The following is an 18247-nucleotide window of genomic DNA, read 5'->3' as shown; positions in this document are numbered from 1 at the left end:
CTGAGTGCAGGGGAGGATATCTGAGTGCAGGGGAGGATCTGAGTGCAGGGGAGGATATCTGAGTGCAGGGGAGGATCTGAGTGCAGGGGAGTATATCTGAGTGCAGGGGAGGATATCTGAGTGCAGGGGAGGATACCTGAGTGCAGGGGAGGATATCTGAGTGCAGGGGACGATATCTGAGTGCAGGGGAGGATATCTGAGTGCAGGGGAGGATATCTGAGTGCAGGGGATTATATCTGAGTGCAGGGGAGGATCTGAGTGCAGGGGAGTATCTCAACAAAAGGGGAGTATCTGGCCTCACAAATGGAAGTGAATTGACCGCAGGCTCCATCCCACTCCGTCTCCCAAGGCCTCCTTTAAAAAACGTCACCCCGAGGCAACACATTCCAGTAAAAAAAAGAAACAGATACATAAAAAATAAAAGCGCCTGGTGTCTCGCTCCTTTTTATTGGGATGCACACACACAAAAAAAATAAAAATAAAATAAAATATAACACCTCCTCGGGCGCACGAAGACCGTGTTGACAAGAGGCGGGGAGGCTCCCTTCGCTGTTTTGCAAAAATGTGCCAGGGTGGCCGGGCCCCTCGGTTTGCACGCGGTTTGCACACGGCGTCCGAGACGGTGTCTGGTGTCCGGGGATTCGAACGACGTGGGGGGGGGAGCGTGGGACGGACACGGTTTTTCCATCTCGCGTGGGGACCCCTCGGGGGCCCGGGAGGAGGAGGGGGGCGAGATCAATGTTCCTCGGGGTTTGGGAAGGCTCACATGGTTCTGGTCCACCTCCCCGGACCCTCAGGAGGCGGGACAAGAGCAGGGAAGAGGAAGAGCAAGAATCCAACTGGAGTAAACGCAGGGCAAGACGAGGCTGGTCCGGGCTGGGGTGGATCCTGGCTGGGCTGGGCCAGGGAGGTGGGTCCTGGCTGAGCTGGTAAAGGTGGTGCCAGGTGGGACTGGGCCAGGGGGGTGGGTCCTGGCTGGGCTGGGCCAGGGAGGTGGGTCCTGGCTGGGCTGGTAAAGGTGGGGCCAGGTGGGACTGGGCCAGGGAGGTGGGTCCTGGCTGGGCTGGGCCAGGGAGGTGGGTCCTGGCTGGGCTGGTAAACGTGGGGCCAGGTGGGACTGGGCCAGGGGGGTGGTTCCTGCTGGGGTGGGCCAGGGGGGTGGATCCTGGCTGGGCTGGTAAACGTGGGGCCAGGTGGGACTGGGCCAGGGGGGTGGGTCCTGGCTGGGCTGGTAAAGGTGGGGCCAGGTGGGACTGGCCAGGTGGGGTGGGTCCTGGCGGGGCTGGGCCAGGGGGGTTGGGTCCTGGCTGGCCTGGTAAAGCTGGGGCCAGGTGGGACTGGGCCAGGGGGGTGGGTCCTGGCTGGGCTGGGCCAGGTGGGTGGGTCCTGGCTGGGCTGGGCCAGGGGGGCTGGATCCTGGCGGGGCTGGGCCAGGGGGGTGGATCCTGGCTGGACTGGGCCAGGGGGGTTGGGTCCTGGCAGGCCTGGTAAAGGTGGGGCCAGGTGGGACTGGGCCAGGGGGGTGGGTCCTGGCTGGGCTGGTAAAGGTGGGGCCAGGTGGGACTGGCCAGGTGGGGTGGGTCCTGGCTGGGCTGGTAAAGGTGGGTCCTGGCTGGGCTGGGCCAGGGAGGTGGGTCCTGGCTGGGCTGGTAAAGGTGGGGCCAGGTGGGACTGGGCCAGGGGGGTGGGTCCTGGCTGGGGTGGGCCAGGGGGGTGGGTCCTGCAGGCCTGGTAAAGGTGGGGCCAGGTGGGACTGGCCAGGGGGGTGGATCCTCACTGGGCTGGGCCAGGAGGGGTGGGTCCTGCCTGGCTGGGCCAGGTGGGTGGTACCTGGCTGGGCTGGGCCAGGGGGGTGGGTCCTGGCAGGCCTGGTATAAAGGTGGGGCCAGGTGGGACTGGCCAGGTGTGGCGGGCTCCTGCAGGCATTCTTTGGAGCAACAGCAGGCACGTGTGTCGCCATCATGCTGTGAACACTGGGCTGTAGGTTTTGGCCGTCGATACGGATATTCTATTTCGCCAAAAGCGTCTGTTGCACTGCGGAGGACAAAGAGACAAGAAGAGATGTCACGTCCACACCGATTTGGCTCAGTGCATAGAGCGTCGGCCTGCAGACTGAAGGGTCCCGGGTTCGATTCCCGGTCAAGGGCACAGGCCCGGGTTGCGGGCTCCATCCCCTCCGGTAGGGGGCGTGCAGGAGGCAGCCGGTCCATGATTCTCTCTCATCACGGATATTTCTCTCTCTCCCTCTCCCTTCCTCTCTGATATCAATCAAAATATGTTTTTTTTTTAAAAAATAAGATTTCAGGATGCATTCCCATTTATACCAAGTTTCAATAGCGGTGACTCCATTTATTTATTTATTAAATATATATATATGTTATTGATCTTTTACAGAGAGGAAGGGAGAGGGAGAGAGAGAGATAGAAACATCGATGAAATAGAATCATCTATGGGCTGCCTCCTGCACGCCCCCGACTGGGGATGGAGCCCACAGCCCGGGCCTGTGCCCTGGACCGGGAATCGAACCCTGACCTCCTGGTTCCTAGGTGGACGCTGAACCACTGAGCCACGCCGGCCAGACGTGATTCTTAAAGAGAATCGTAAGCATCATGAGGTTTCATTGTGAAATGTTGCAACATGATCTCCAGGAAACCTCTCTCTCTCTCTCTCTCTCTCTCTCTCTCTCTCTCTCTCTCTCTCTCTCTTTTGTCTCTCTCTCTCTCCTCTCCTTTCTCAAAACCAATAAAGAATATTTAAAAAAGAAAAAGAACAAAAAATGACAGTCCCTTCTCACCTGGTGGCTCTGCATTGATGCTGCGATGATTCTCCAAGTTGATGTCACCTTGTTCGGCTGAAAAAAAAACACAAAAAATGAGAACAGGACACCCTCAGGGTGAAAGCAAAGAGAAGACACACACTCAGTGGCCAGATGATGATGATCTCTGAACGCATAACCATCCGGCCGCTCCGTGTCGATCCTATAGAATAAAAGGCTCATATGCAAATTGTCCCCTCGACCGGGAGTTCGACCAGCAGGCAGGCCGGCCAACCGCCCATGTCCCCTCGCCCTGGCCAGGCTGGCCGGACCCCACCCATGCACGGATTCATGCACCGGGCCTCATATATATATATACATACACACACGGAGTGGCCAGGTTATTATGATCTCTGAACGCATAATAACCTGCCCACTCAGTGTGTGTGTATATATATATATATATATATTAGAGGCCTGGTGCATGAACTCGTGCATGGGTGGGGTCCGGCCAGCCTGGCCAGGGGGAGGGGACGTGGGCGGTTGGCCGGCCTGCCTGCTGGTCGAACTCCCGGTCGAGGGGACCATTTGCATATTCGCCTTTTATTCTATAGGACAGACACGGAGCGGCCAGATGATTATGCGTTCAGAGATCATCATCATCTGGCCGCTCCGTGTAGTTGATGCTATTCCTCGGGCTAAAGGCACCCCTCCACCTTACCCATCCCCCCGAATTCGCGCTCAGGAGGGCCACCTGGGGACCCCGGTCTGCTTGCTCCTGAATTTGCTTCTCAAATTCCTTGTTTTGGGTGATTTATTTATTTTTTTTTTACAATGGTGTGGGGGCTATGATGTTTCTGGTCAGGTCATAAACGTTTTAGAGATTGCTTTTGCTTTTTTTATTTTTTATTTTTTTAAATGAGGCTTATTCTATTTTTTCTGTAATTTTTTTTTTTAAAAATATATTTTTATTGATGTCAGAGAGGAAGGGAGAGGGAGAAACATGCATGAGGAGAGAGAATCAGGGATCGGCTGCCTCCTGCACGCCCCCGACTGGGGGTTGGGGACATGTGTATTTTTCTTGTCCATCAATATTGCTCCTTTTTTTTTTTTTAAGTTTTTATTGAATGTTTCTTTTTAATTTTTAAAATATGCTTTTATTGATTTCAGAGAGGAAGGGAGAGAGAGAGAGAAACATCCATGAAGAGAGAGAATCATGGATTAGCTGCCTCCTGCACGCCCCCTGCTGGGGATCGAGCCCACAACCCGGGCATGTGCCCTTGACCGGGAATCGAACCCGGGACCCTTCAGTCCCCAGGCCGAGGCTCTATCCACTGAGCCAAACAAGCTAGGGCTCTTTTGCATTTTTTTTTTAATTTTTTATTGTTTTTTTTTTATTGACTTTAGAGAGAGAGGAAGGGAGAGGTGAGAGAGAGAGAAACATCCATGAGGAGAGAGAATCATGGACCGCTGCCTCCTGCACGCCCCCTCCTGGGGATCGAGCCCGCAACCCGGGCCTGTGCCCTTGACCGGGAATCGAACCCGGGACCCTTCAGTCAGCAGGCCGAGGCTCTATCCACTGAGCCACACCAGCCAGGGGTCTTTTGCATTTTTATTTTATTTTTTATTGATTTTTTTATTGACTTTAGAGAGAGAGGAAGGGAGAGGTGAGAGAGAGAGAAACATCCATGAGGAGAGAGAATCACGGATCGGCTGCCTCCTGCACGCCCCCTACTGGGGATCGAGCCCGCAACCCGGGCATGTGCCCTTGACTGGGCATCGAACCCGGGACCCTCCCGTCCCCAGGCCGAGGCTCTACCCACCGAGCCGCACCGGCCCGGGGCCTTACCGTTCTCCTTGAAGCACAGCTTCTTCTTCTGGTAGGCGATGAAGCTCGAAATGGCCCCGGCCACGGCCACCACCACGGCCCCGATGATGCCGGGGATCACACCCTGGGGCTCGGCTGCGGGGGGAGAACACACAGACACTGGTGTTGGGGTGCATTCATGGAGAGGTCGTCGGGCAAGAGGGCAAAGGTTAAGGGCAGACGTGGGCTGCAGGCTCCCTGGGCCCTGGTTGGGGCGCGTGCAGGAGGCAACACATCGGTGTGTTTCTCTCCCATCGATGTTTCTCTCTCTCTCTCTCTCTCTCTCTCTCTCTCTCTGCCTCCCTTCCCGACAGAGACGGTTGGGGATGCGTCCCGGGGGTACAGAGAAGGAACCCCATCACTGGGCATCATTTAAAACATTAAAAAAACAAAATTGAAATTAAAATAAAACTCCCCAGCACAGGTTCAAGTCCTGTTACAACAAGATATAAAAGGCCAACCAGCGCTCCCTGGAGTGGCTCAGTGGACAGAGCGTCGGCCTGCGGACGGAAGGGTCCCGGGTTCGATTCCGATCAAGGGCACATGCCCGGGGTTGTGGGCTCGATCCCCAGTCGGGGGCGAGCAGGAGGCAGCCGATCCGTGATTCTCTCTCATCATGGATGTTTCTATCTCTCTCTCCCTTTCTCTCTGAAAACAATAAAAATGTATTAAAAATAAATTATTGTAAAATTTAAAAATAAATAAAATCCAGCCCTTGCCATTTTGCCTCAGCAGGATAGGGCATCGGCCTGTGGACTGAAGGGTCCCGGGTTCGATTCCGGTCGAGGGCATGTACCTTGGTTGCGGGCACATCCCCAGTGGGGGGTGTGCAGGAGGCAGCTGATGGATGTTTCTCTCTCATCCATGTTTCTAACTCTCTCCCCCTCTCCCTTTCTCTCTGTGGGAAATCAGTAAAATATATATATTTTTAAAAAAAAACAGAGACAAGATGTCGGAGAGCCAGGGGTACGTACTCTGCCCGTCGCCCTCATGCCTCGGGCTTCCTCCTCCAGCACCAGCGCTGTCTTCACCTCCACCTCCACCTCCGGCTGTAAGAGAGCGACAGGCACGTTGAACACAGGACACCAGTAAGATTTGGGGTGAAGAAAAATGAACCCGCCCGGCCAGCGTGGCTCAGGGGTTGAGCATCGACCTAGGAACCAGGAGGTCAGGGTTCGATTCCCGGTCAAGGGCACAGGCCCGGGTTGCGGGCTGGATCCCCAGTAGGGGGCGTGCAGGAGGCAGCCGGTCCATGATTCTCTCTCCTCATGGATGTTTCTCTCTCTCTCTCTCTCTTTCTTCTTCTGAAATCAATAAAAATATATTTTAAAAACATTTTTAATGGAATGTATTGGGGTGACATCCTATATAATAAAAGCCTAATGCGCTAAGTGTCCGGTTGTCTGGTCGTCCGTTCAACCAATCAAAGCGTAATATGCTAATGATATGCTAAGGCCGCTCAACCGCTCGCTATGACGTGCACTGACCACCAGGGGGCAGACAGTCAACCAGTCGCTATGACGTGCACTGACCACCAGGGGGCAGACAGTCAACCGGTCGACCAGTCGCTATGACGTGCACTGACCACCAGGGGGCAGACAGTCGACCGGTCGACCAGTCGCTATGACGTGCACTGACCACCAGGGGGCAGACAGTCAACCGGTCGACCAGGGTCCCGGGTTCGATTCCCGGCCAAGGGCACAGGCCCGGGTTGTGGGCTCCATCCCTAACCAGTAGGGGGCGTGCAGGAGGCAGCCGGTCCATGGTTCTCTCTCCTCATGGACGTTTCTATCTCTCTCCACCCCTCTCCCTTCCTCTCTGACATCAATACAAATCTATTTTAAAAATTAAAAATAAAAATAAACAGTACATTACACATGTCCTGTGTCTAAGAAAGGTTAAAACAGGGACCCCATCTGATGCGTCGGGAACGGATTCATTCAATTCCCATGATTCCTAACGATTCAGGGAAAAAACGATTCGGTTTCCAGACAAATCGCGGCTCGAGGAGACTCCCGGTAGGAAGGAAGTTCGAAACCCCAGGTGCCCCTCTCGATGGAGAAAACAGACAGAAGAAGGAGAGTCCACGGCCTTACCTCCACCCGACGTCCCGTCCAGCAGGTCGGAATCGGAAAATCCACCTGGAAAAGAAAAAAAAAAAAAAAAACGGTGTTCTCTGTCCTATCGCAATTCTCAGAGGGGGCGGGGGTGTCCCCCAATATCTCGGCCTGAAGGAAACACCATTAGAAACCAACACAGATCTGGGTGGACCCCACCCAGGCACTAATTTTTGGGTCGACATCTTCTCCAAAAAAAAAAAAATGCAATGACACAGCCCTGGCCAGTGTGGCTCAGTGGTTAGAGCGGTTTGCCTTCCCGGCCAAGGGCATGTACCCGGGTTGCAGGTTCCATCCCCGGTCGGGGTGCATGCAGGAGGCAGCTGATGGATGTGTTTCTCTCTCATCAATGTTCCTCTCTCTCTCTCTCTCTCTCTCTCTCTCTCTCTCTCTCTCTCTCTCTCCCTCCCTTCAATTTGCTCTAAAAATCAATGGAAGGCCCGGATGGCGTGGCTCAGCGGTTGAGCATCGACCCAGGAACCAAGAGGTCCCTGGTCTGATTCCCAGTCAAGGGCACATGCCCGGGTTGTGGGTTCGATCCCCATTAGGGGGCGTGCAGGAGGCAGCCGGTCCATGATGCTCTCTCATCATGGATGTTTCCATCTCTCCCCCTCTATTCCTCTCTCTGAAATCATCAATAATAATAATATATATATATATATATATATATATATATATATATATACATACACATACATATATACACACATATACACATACACACACACACACACACACACACACACACACACACACACACTGAGTGGCCATATTATTATGATCTCTGAGCGCATAATAACCTGGCCACTCAGTGTGTGTGTATATATGTATTAGAGGCCCGGTGCATGAATCCGTGCATGGGTGGGGTCCGGCCAGCCTGGCCAGGGGGAGGGGACGTGGGTGGTTGGCCGGCCTGCCTGCTGGTCGAACTCCCGGTCGAGGGGACCATTTGCATATTAGCCTTTTATTCTATAGGAGAGACACGGAGTGGCCCGATTATTATGGGTTCAGAGATCATAATAACCTGGCCACTCAGTGTGTGTGTGTGTGTGTGTATGTGTGTGTATGTATATATATATATATATTTTTTTAAAGATGTTAACAAAATGGGACACAAACCATTACTGTTATATAATCTTTGGGGGACGGTGTGCCTGCCCCATCAGAATGAGTTGACGTAGGGTTAAGGTCAGGGTGTGACATGAGGAAGAACTTAATCACCTCAAGTTATATCAGCCCAGACGGGGTAACCCCGGACACACCATGGCCAAGCCAACCTCCACCACGCCCAGCCCAGATGTCGTAGACATCATCACCTTTTAAACACGTTAAGGCTCTGGATTTAAGAACGGCTCGTCGGCCAACAACAGCTAGCTGACACACAGCAATCTTAATCCATTCGGTTTACGAAAACCTATCCTGACTAACTAGAGATTATTCCATGAATGCAAGTTCTTAGGGGCGATCAGGCAGGCAGGCAGAGTGGTTAGGGGCGATCAGGCAGGCAGAGGAGGTTAGGGGCGATCAGGCAGGCAGGCAGAGGTGGTTAGGGGCGATCAGGCAGGCGGCAGAGGTGGTTAGGGGCGATCAGGCAGGCAGACAGAGGTGGTTAGGGGCGATCAGGCAGGCAGAGGCGGTTAGGGTTGATCAGGCAGGCAGGCAGAGTGGTCAGGGGCAATCAGGCAGGCAGGCAGAGTGATTAGGGGTGATCAGGCAGGCAGGCAGAGTGGTTAGGGGCGATCAGTCAGACGAGTGAGTGGTTAGGGGTGATCAGGCAGGCAGGCGAGCAGTTAGGGGTGATCAGGCAGGCAGGTGAGTGGTTAGGGGCAATCAGGCATGCAGGTCAGTGGTTAGGGGCGATCAGGCATGCAGGTGAGTGGTTAGGGGCGATCAGGCAGGCAGGCAGAGGGGTTAGGGGTGGTCAGTCAAGCAGGCAGAGTAGTTAGGGGCCATCAGACAGGCAGGCAGAGTGGTTAGGGGCGATCAGGCAGGCAGGTGAGCGGTTAGGGGTGATCAGGCAGGCAGACAAGCAGTTAGGGGCGATCAGTCAGGCAGGTGAGCAGTTAGGGGTGATCAGGCAGGCAGGCAAGTGGTTAGGGGCGATCAGGCAGGCAGGTGAGTGGTTAGGAGCGATCAGTCAGGCAGGCAGAGTGGTTAGGGGCCATCAGGCAGGCAGGTGAGCGGTTAGGGGTGATCAGGCAGGCAGGTGAGTGGTTAGGGGCGATCAGTCAGGCAGGCGAGCAGTTAGGGGTGATCAGGCAGGCAGGCAAGTAGTTAGGGGCGATCAGGCAGGCAGGCGAGTGGTTAGGGGTGATCAGGCAGGCAGGTGAGTGGTTAGGGGCGATCAGTCAGGCAGGCAGAGTGGTTAGGGGCCATCAGGCAGGCAGGTGAATGGTTAGGGGCGATCAGGCAGGCAGGCAGAGTGGTTAGGGGTGATCAGGCAGGCAGGCGAGTAGTTAAGGGTGATCAGGCAGGCAGGCGACTGGTTAGGGGTGATCAGGCAGGCAGGCGAGCGGTTAGGGGCGGTCAGGCAGGCAGGCAGAGTGGTTAGGGGCGATCAGGCAGGCAGGCGAGCAGTTAGGGGTGATCAGGCAGGCAGGCAAGTAGTTAGGGGCGATCAGGCAGGCAGGCGAGTGGTTAGGGGTGATCAGGCAGGCAGGTGAGTGGTTAGGGGCGATCAGGCAGGCAGGCAGAGTGGTTAGGGGCGATCAGGCAGGCAGGCAGAGTGGTTAGGGGCGATCAGTCAGGCAGGCGAGCAGTTAGGGGTGATCAGGCAGGCAGGCAAGTAGTTAGGGGCGATCAGGCAGGCAGGCGAGTGGTTAGGGGTGATCAGGCAGGCAGGTGAGTGGTTAGGGGCGATCAGTCAGGCAGGCAGAGTGGTTAGGGGCCATCAGGCAGGCAGGTGAATGGTTAGGGGCGATCAGGCAGGCAGGCAGAGTGGTTAGGGGTGATCAGGCAGGCAGGCGAGTAGTTAAGGGTGATCAGGCAGGCAGGCGACTGGTTAGGGGTGATCAGGCAGGCAGGCGAGCGGTTAGGGGCGGTCAGGCAGGCAGGCAGAGTGGTTAGGGGCGATCAGGCAGGCAGGCGAGCAGTTAAGGGTGATCAGGCAGGCAGGCGACTGGTTAGGGGTGATCAGGCAGGCAGGCAGAGTGGTTAGGGGGCGATCAGGCAGGCAGGTGAGGGGTTAGGGGCGATCAGGCAGGCAGGCGAGCGGTTAGGGGCGATCAGGCAGGCAGGTGGGTGGTTAGGGGCGATCAGGCAGGCAGGCAGAGGGGTTAGGGGCAATCAGACAGGCAGGTGAGTGGTTAGGGGCGATCAGGCAGGCAGGTGAGTGGTTAGGGGCGATCAGGCAGGCAGGTGAGTGGTTAGGGGCGATCAGGCAGGCAGGCAAGTGGTTAGGGGCGATCAGGCAGGCAGGTGGAGGGGTTAGGGGCCATCAGGCAGGCAGGCGAGCAGTTAGGAGCCAGTGTTCCTGGATTGCGAGAGGGTGCAGGCCAGGCTGAGGGACACCCCCCCCCCCTCCATCCCAGGTATGAATTCCGTGCACTGGGCCTCTAGTTTTCTATAAAAACATCTTTCAGTGTAAACCTTCATATTCATAGATTAAAAGAAATAAAACAAAAAGCCATCTCCATTGATGACCACGGAGACCTTCCCAGGAGGGGGCGTGCAGGAGGCAGCTGATCCGTGATTCTCTCTCCTCATGGATGTTTCTATTCCTCTCCCTCTTTTTTTCCCTCTCTGACACCCATATATATATATTTTTTTAATATATTGTTTAAAAAATCACAGCACAATAATGTGACCATCTCCTTAGGAACGCTAACACGCGAAGAGAATCCATTAAACGTTAAAAGGCCGTTCACCGTGAAGTGTCTATTTAAAAAACAAACAAAACACCGCCTGCCAAAGTACATTTCCACGTTCCAGAAACGAACAGAACATGAACGGACATAAAATGCAGCCCCAGAAATGAACAGAAACAGGGAAAAACCATTGAGAAACACATTGAAAGGAAGCAAGGAGAGAGAATTTTCATAATTGAATCCCAAGAAAACAAGTCCCATTTTGGCAAATCCATTTGCAGTTGTGAACAATTTAAAAGAAAAAAATATATATAGGGGAGGAGGGTCATTTTTTCCCAAGAGGAGAGAGGAACCGTGACAAAATGGTTCTGAAGTTAAAAGAACAAAACAGCCGGGGGTGGGGGGAGAGAGAGAGAGAGAGAGAGAACCACAAAAGCATAAAAGACACCATGAAGAAAGCATTTAAAATCTTGCTTGTCGAAAAATACTGTTAATGCCCGGCTGGTGTGGCTCAGTGGTTGAGCTTTGACCTAAGAACCAGGAGGTCACGGTTCGATTCCCGGTCAAGGGCACAGGCCCGGGTTGTGGGCTCCATCCCCAGTCGGGGGCGTGCAGGGGGCAGCCGATCCATGATTCTCTCTCCTCATGGATGTTTCTCTCTCTCTGTCTCCCTCTCCCTTCCTCCCTGAAATCAATAAAAATGCAAATTAGAAACAAATCACATGCAAAAACCCAAAAATATCTTTTTGAAAAGTTGTCTCCCACTGCCGGAAATTTGGAATTTCCCCGAACAGAGAAGACCAGTATGCATATGCAAATCTGAATTCACCCCCTTCTCAGATGACGTGGAAAAAAACACACACACAGTTCTCTGAAAACACACACACACACACACACACACACACACACACACACAGATTGGACCGGAAGCACTTTGGGGTCTTACCCGAGGTTCCCGGCTGCTTTGGGTTCGGATTCGGTTTTGGCCTCGGCGGACTAGGAATTCCTGGGTCGCCTGTTGGTAAAAAGAGCAGAATTGCGATAACAAGAAATTTCCGGGAGAGAACGCGCAAAACGTGCGTTTGCCGATAAACGGTTTCCTGGGTGTGCCCTGGGCCTTGTTTGGTGGGGAAAACCCGTAGACTGGGGGTGGGGAACGCCCCCATCTGTGAGCCTTAAAAGGCCCATGAAATCGCCTGACCTTGCCAACACTTTGGGAGTGAGTTCACTCAATGTTGGACCAAATAGAGCAGGCTAATTTTTGAAAAATATATTTTATTGAGTTTTTTTACAGAGAGGAAGGGAGAGGGGGAGAGAGTTAGAAACATGGACGAGAGAGAAACATCCATCAGCTGCCTCCTGCACGCCCCCTCCTGGGGATGTGCCCACAACCAAGGTACATGCCCTTGACCAGAATCGAACCCGGGGCCCTTGAGTCCGCAGGCCGACGCTCTATCCACTGAGCCACACCGGCCAGGGCATAGCAGGCTAATTTTTTTAAAAAAATAATTCTTCATTTTCTACAATGTTGGTGATATTATACTAGGTAAGTACAGTTGTGGTGATATTATTATTCTAGAGGCCCGGTGCACGAAATTCGTGCATGGGGTGGGGGAAGGACCCTCAGCCCGGCCTGCCCCCTCTCGCATCCGGGTGCCCTTGGGGGATGTCCGACTACCACGGAGGCGGGAGTGGCTCCCGGAACCGCCGATGCGCTCGCCAGCCGTGAGCCCGGCTTCTGGCTGAATGGGGCTCCCCCAGTGGGAACACACTGACCACCAGGGGCAGCTCCTGCATTGAGCGTCTGCCCCCTGGTGGTCATGGGCGCGTCATAGCGACCGGTCGTTCTGCTGTTCGGTCAATTTGCATATTAGCCTTTTATTATATAGGATTTAAAAATCTTTTTTCTTGCCCTGGCTGGTTTGGCTCAGTGGATGCAGCATCGGCCTGCGAACTGAAGGGTCCCAATTCGATATCAGTCAAGGGCACATGCCTGGGTTGTGGGCTTGATCCCCAGTAGGGGGCGTGCAGAAGGCAGCCGATCCATGATTCTCTCTCATCATGGATGTTTCTATCTCTCTCTTCCTCTCCCTTCCTCTCTGAAATCAATAAAAGTATATATTTTTAAAAAAATAAAAAGAGAATTCATTCCTTTAAAAAAAAATCTTTTTTCTTGAAATAGGGATGTTTATTGCGTGTCATATTTTTACACTTAAAATCGTTTTTTCTTGAAATATTAATGTTTGCTGCGTGTCATGTTTTTGTATTTAAAACCATTTCTCCTGAATAAATAAATAATTCCTTATTGTTGACAGTATTAGATAGGTCCCCCAAACATTCCCCCATTGACCCACTCCAGCCCACCCTCACCTCCTACCCCAGGCCCTCACCTCCCTATTGTCTGTGTCCACGGGGGATGAAGAGATGCATTCAAGGTCCATGGTTGACTACCTCCCATCCACCCACCCGCCCTCCCCCGCCTTCCCTCTGAGGTTGGACGGTCTGTTCGATGCGTCTATGCCTCTGGGTCTATTTTGATCATCCGTGTATTTGGTTCATTCGCGTCCACATAGGAGTGAGGTCACGGGACACGTGTCTTTCTCTGACCGGCTTATTTCCCTCAGCATCATGCTCTCCAGGGCCCTCCGTGCTGACTCAAAGGGGAAGAGAGACCCTCCTTTTTCAGGGCTGCGTAGTATTCCACAGTGTCGATGGACCCCAGCTGTTTTATCCACGCGTCTGCAGATGGGCACTGGGGCTGTGTCCAGATCTCAGCTCCTCTAAACGGTGCTAGCTGGCTAATATTTTTTTTTCTAATATTTTTTTAGGCGGATACTTTGGTATGGCCCTCGGATGACGTTATAAATATTGCAAATGGCCCTTGGCGGGGAGGAGGGGATTCCAACATTGGCCATAGACACTCCATCATGTGAGGACTTCTTTCCATCGTCAACCACCTGCAATAGTGATGTTCACGTGCCTCCAATAGAAACTAAGACATAGCCCTGGCCGGTGTGGCTCCGTGGATAGAGCGTCGGGCTGGGGACTGCAGGGTCCCGGGTTCGATTCCCGGTCAAGGGCACATGCCCGGGTTGCGGGCTCCATCCCCAGTGGGGGGCGTGCAGGAGGCAGCCGATCCATGATTCTCTCTCCTCATGGATGTTTCTCTCTCTCTCTCAATTTCTCTCTCTCTCTCTCTCTCCCCCCACCCCTTTCCTCTCCGAAATCAATAAAAATCTATTTTTAAAAATTAAAAAAGAAAGGTACTTACTGTGTCCTCCACCGCCCAGGGCATCTTCTAAACTTAAGTCATCACCTGCAGGAGGAGAAATTGTTTTCAATACCCAAGTTGGGGTGATGAGGCGAAATAAAAAAAATCTTTCTTTGGAGAAAACACTGCACCCCCAAATCCCTACCTAATTTTCTTGACCGGGATCTCCAGGGAAAGACCCCAATCCCCAATCAATTTTCCCATCATGCACCACTCGGATGAAAAAAAGGACCACGAGCACTGGCTAATGTGGCTCAGTGGATAGAGCGTCGGCCTGCGGACTGAAGGGTCCCGGGTTCGATTCCCGGTCAAGGGCACACGCCCGGGTTGCGGGCTCGATCCCCAGTAGGGGGCGTGCAGGAGGCAGCCGGTCCATGATTCTCTCTCCTCGTGGATGTTTCTCTCTCTGTCTCCCTTCCTCTCTGAAATCAATAAAAATATATGTTTTAAAAAAAATTAGCCGAAACCGGTTTGGCTCAGTGGATAGAGCGTCGGCCTGCGGACTGAAGGGTCCCGGGTTCGATTCCAGTCAAGGGCATGTTGCGGGCACATCCCCAGTAGGGGGTGTGCAGGAGGCAGCTGATGGATGTTTCTCTCTCATCAATGTTTCTGACTCTCTATCTCTCTCTCTTCCTCTCTGTAAGAAATCAATAAAATATATTTTTTTTAAAAAATTAAAGAAAGCCATAAATACTGTCTAAATGACCCCATAGTATCTCATAGAACCATCACCATCCTTCTTACAGAATCCATTGGACGTCACGTTATTTATTTTAAATGCATTTTATTGATTTTTTACAGAGAGGAAGGGAGAGCGATAGAGAGTTAGAAACATCGATGATGAGAGAGAAACATCCATCAGCTGCCTCCTGCACACCCCCCACCTGGGGATGTGCCCGCCACCAAGGTACATGCCCTCGACCTGGAATCGAACCCGGGACCCTTCCGTCCGCAGGCCGACGCTCTGCCCACTGAGCCACACCGGCCGGGGCCCACGTCCCACGATTGGCCAGACGGCACCCACAGCCCCTGAGTTACACCTGTCCCCACGCCCTGTGCCCACCGAGAACACGGGCTTCTCACCGGAGCTGGGTCTCTTCGGCGTTGGCATGGGCTTCTTGGGACCATCTGCAGAGAAAAGGCATTTGTAGGGTCAGTGCCGCTTGCAACTTCGAAACAGGGTCCGCTCTCCACGATGCTCCATTAAAAAAAAAAAAAAAAAGTTGCCCCGGCCGGTGTGGCTCAGTGGATAGAGCGTCGGCCTGCGGACGGAAGGGTCCCGGGTTCGATTCCCGGTCAAGGGCATGGACCTTGGTTGTGGGCACATCCCCAGTGGGGGGCGTGCAGGAGGCGGCTGATGGATGTTTCTCTCTCATTGATGTTTCTAACTCTCTCTCCCTCTCCCTTCCTCTCTGTAAAAAAATCAATTTAAAAATATATATATTATATACATATATATATATATATATATATATATATATATATATATATATGCATTTCAAATGCATAAAAACAATGAGCAGGGTTTGCTTAAATAAAAAAAAAATATATATGTGTGTGTAAAGAAAAATAGTCAAAACATTTTATTTTCATTTTAACACGAATAGCCCTGGCTGGGTAGCTAAGCTAGTTACAATGTTGTCCGGGGCAACAGAGGGTTATGGGTTCGATTCCCGGTCAAGGGCACAGGCCCGGGTTGCGGGCTCGATCCCCAGTCGGGGGCGTGCAGGAGGCAGCCGATCCGTGATTCTCTCTCCTCATGGATGTTTCTCTCTCTCTCTCTCCCTTCCTCTCTGACATCCGTAAAAATATATTTTTAAAAACTACAAATGTATTATTCCACCTCCATGTGGTATAAAGTATACGAGTACAATGTGTAGAATAAAATAAAAATGAAATGCTGTTAATATAACTCACCATCAAAGGCGTCCGCTAAGTCAAAGTCATCTAGGAAGAAAAAAATCCAGTTAGTAATAAGGAAAAAGCAAACTAGACTTGGAAATGAAGAAAAAACTATTTTTTAAAAAAAAAATAAGGAAGTTAGGCCCTGGCTGGTGTGGCTCAGTGGATAGAGCGTCGGCCTGCGGACGGAAGGGTCCCGGGTTCGATTCCCGGTCAAGGGCATGGACCTCGGTTGCGGGCACATCCCCAGTGGGGGGCGGGCAGGAGGCGGCTGATCGATGTTTCTCTCTCATCGATGTTCCTAACTCTCTCTCCCTCTCCCTTCCTCTCTGTAAAAAATCAATAAAAAAGTATTTTCTTTTTTAAAAAAAAGGAAGCTAGACTGTCTGATGGGTGCGGGCCATTTTGCAGCTTTGGAAAATACAGGAATGTGTTGTGATTTCTCGTCTCGTTCTAAATATTCACTCGAATCCGTAAAAGTAATGTCCGTGTACATATATATCAAACAGTGGATGAATTCAGCGGGCGTTCAGAGTGGGACGGACATTATTCTAAAAAAAGGCTGGTCTGTTGAAATAGGTGAGGGAGAACCCGGCTGGTGTGGCTCAGAGCTTGAGCGTCGACCTAGGAACCAGGAGGTCCCGGGTTCGATTCCCGGTCAAGGGCACAGGCCTGGGTTGCGGGCTCGATCCCCAGCAGGGGGCGTGCGGGAGGCAGCCGGTCCATGATTCTCTCTCCTCGTGGATGTTTCTCTCTCTCTCTCTCCCTCTCCTTTCCTCTCCGACATCCATAAAAATATATTTAAAATATCTCTATATATATAAAAGCCTACGCGACCGTCCGACCATCGGACCGTCCCACCATCAGACGGTTCACCCGGTAGCGATGACACGCAATGACCACCAGGGGGCAGACGCTCTGACCAGTCGAGGAGGGAGCGTGCTTCCTTGCGGAATCGGCCGTGGGTGAGGTGGCTGCTGGGATATTGTTGGCCCCGAATCCAATTCACCCGCACCCCGGACCCTTGTCCTGGACTGCGGGGGTCGGGCCAAGACTGACTCTCCGACATCCCCCAAGGGGTCCCGGATTGAGAGAGGACGCAGGCCAGGCCGAGGGACCCCACCAGAGCATGAATCCGTGCACCGGGCCTCTAACCTATAGATATAAAAGCCCACCAACAGAACGGCCGAATGACTGGTTGCTATGACGTGCATTCTGGTGGCCAACCACCCGATCCGGGCTCGATCGGCACCCCCAACCTCCCGTGGCTCCTCCCCGCAGCTGGCCTCGGCCCTAACCACTGAGCTAAACTGGCCAGGGCTATCTACACAGAGTGGCCAGATGACGATGATCTCTGAACGCATCATCACCTGGCCACTCGGTGTCTGTCCTATAGAATAAAAGGCTCATATGCAAATGGTCCCCTCGACCGGGAGTTCAACCAGCAGGCAGGCCGGCCAACTGCCCACGTCCCCTCCCCCGGGCCAGGCTGGCCGGACCCCACCCATGCACGGATTCATGCACCGGGCCTCTAATATATAGATATACACACACTGAGTGGCCAGATGATTATGCGTTCAGAGATCATCATCATCTGGCTACTCAGTGTGTATTTTTTTAAAGTGGCAATCCAGTTAGTTAGTTAGTTAGTTAGTTAGTTAGCTAGTTAGTTAGTAGAGGCCCGATGCACAAAAATTCATGCAAAGGTCTTGACCCTCACAGCCCCGGCTTTGTCCGGAAGGATGTCTGGAAGGATATCTGGAAGGACGTCCGGTCTAATGAGCCTATTTATTACGCTTTTATTATTATAGATTATATTTTTTTTATTGAAAACAGCGAGGAAGGGAGAGAGAGAGAGAGAAGGCAGAGAGAAACACCCAGGATGAGAGAGAATCACGGATCGGCTGCCTCCTGCACGCCCCCTACTGGGGATCGAGCCGGCAACCCGGGCCTGTGTCCTTGACTGGGAATCGAACCCGGGACCCTTCCGTCCGCAGGCCTGCGCTCTACCCACTGAGCCACACCGGCCAGGGCTTGTCACGGACGTTGAGAACCGGGCTGGCAGCTCCAAGCCGGGGACCGTGACCCCCTGAGGTCACGGGCCAGGGGCCCACAGGTGGTCCTGGGACAGAGAGATGCAACCTTCCGGCTGCAGAACTTGCAACGGGTGGGGGGTCCCCCTAAACGTGGGAGCCGAAGCCCAGATGGCGCCCAGTTTCCGGGCGGCCTCTCCAAGTTCCAGATGTTAAGGAAAACAGGCCGTGAGTCACCCCAGGGCGAGGCCAGGGCCCCGCCCACCCGGTGACGGGCATGACTCACGCTCAGAGTATTTTCCCTTCTGACTCTTGGTTTTTTTTTTTGTTTTTTTTTGGTAATCCTTCCTCGAGGATATTTTTTCCACTGATTTGTATTTGTTTTTTATTTTAAGACTAGAGGCCCGGTGCATGAAATTCGTGCATGGGGGTCGGGGATGGGGGTCCCTCAGCCCAGCCTGCAACCCTCTCCAATCTGGGACCCCTCAGGGGATGT

General features: G+C 53.0%; 2 protein-coding genes across 2 annotated transcripts; both read right to left on the bottom strand.

The window, feature by feature from the left end:
• Nucleotides 1-356: 356 nt before the first annotated feature.
• On the bottom strand, nucleotides 357-1950 carry LOC307096489 (uncharacterized protein; the record flags this gene model as incomplete). Its single annotated transcript, XM_079766156.1, has 3 exons — nucleotides 1831-1950; nucleotides 1201-1386; nucleotides 357-1034 (listed from the first exon to the last, which is right to left on the bottom strand). Exons 1-3 carry the CDS (start codon nucleotides 1924-1926, stop codon nucleotides 357-359), a joined length of 960 nt encoding a protein of 319 aa, XP_079622282.1. The 5' UTR covers nucleotides 1927-1950.
• Nucleotides 1395-16787, bottom strand: CD99 (CD99 molecule (Xg blood group); the record flags this gene model as incomplete). Its single annotated transcript, XM_079766155.1, has 10 exons — nucleotides 1395-2034; nucleotides 2795-2851; nucleotides 4605-4718; nucleotides 5597-5671; nucleotides 6719-6763; nucleotides 11492-11560; nucleotides 13817-13861; nucleotides 14900-14944; nucleotides 15734-15763; nucleotides 16778-16787. 10 exons carry the CDS (start codon nucleotides 16785-16787, stop codon nucleotides 2009-2011), a joined length of 516 nt encoding a protein of 171 aa, XP_079622281.1. The 3' UTR covers nucleotides 1395-2008.
• Between the last annotated feature and the right edge of the window lie 1460 nt (nucleotides 16788-18247).

This window comes from Cnephaeus nilssonii (assembly GCF_951640355.1).
Source record: "Cnephaeus nilssonii genome assembly, chromosome: Y".
NCBI lineage: Eukaryota > Metazoa > Chordata > Mammalia > Chiroptera > Vespertilionidae > Cnephaeus > Cnephaeus nilssonii.
This window is presented reverse-complemented; position numbering and strand designations above follow the sequence as displayed.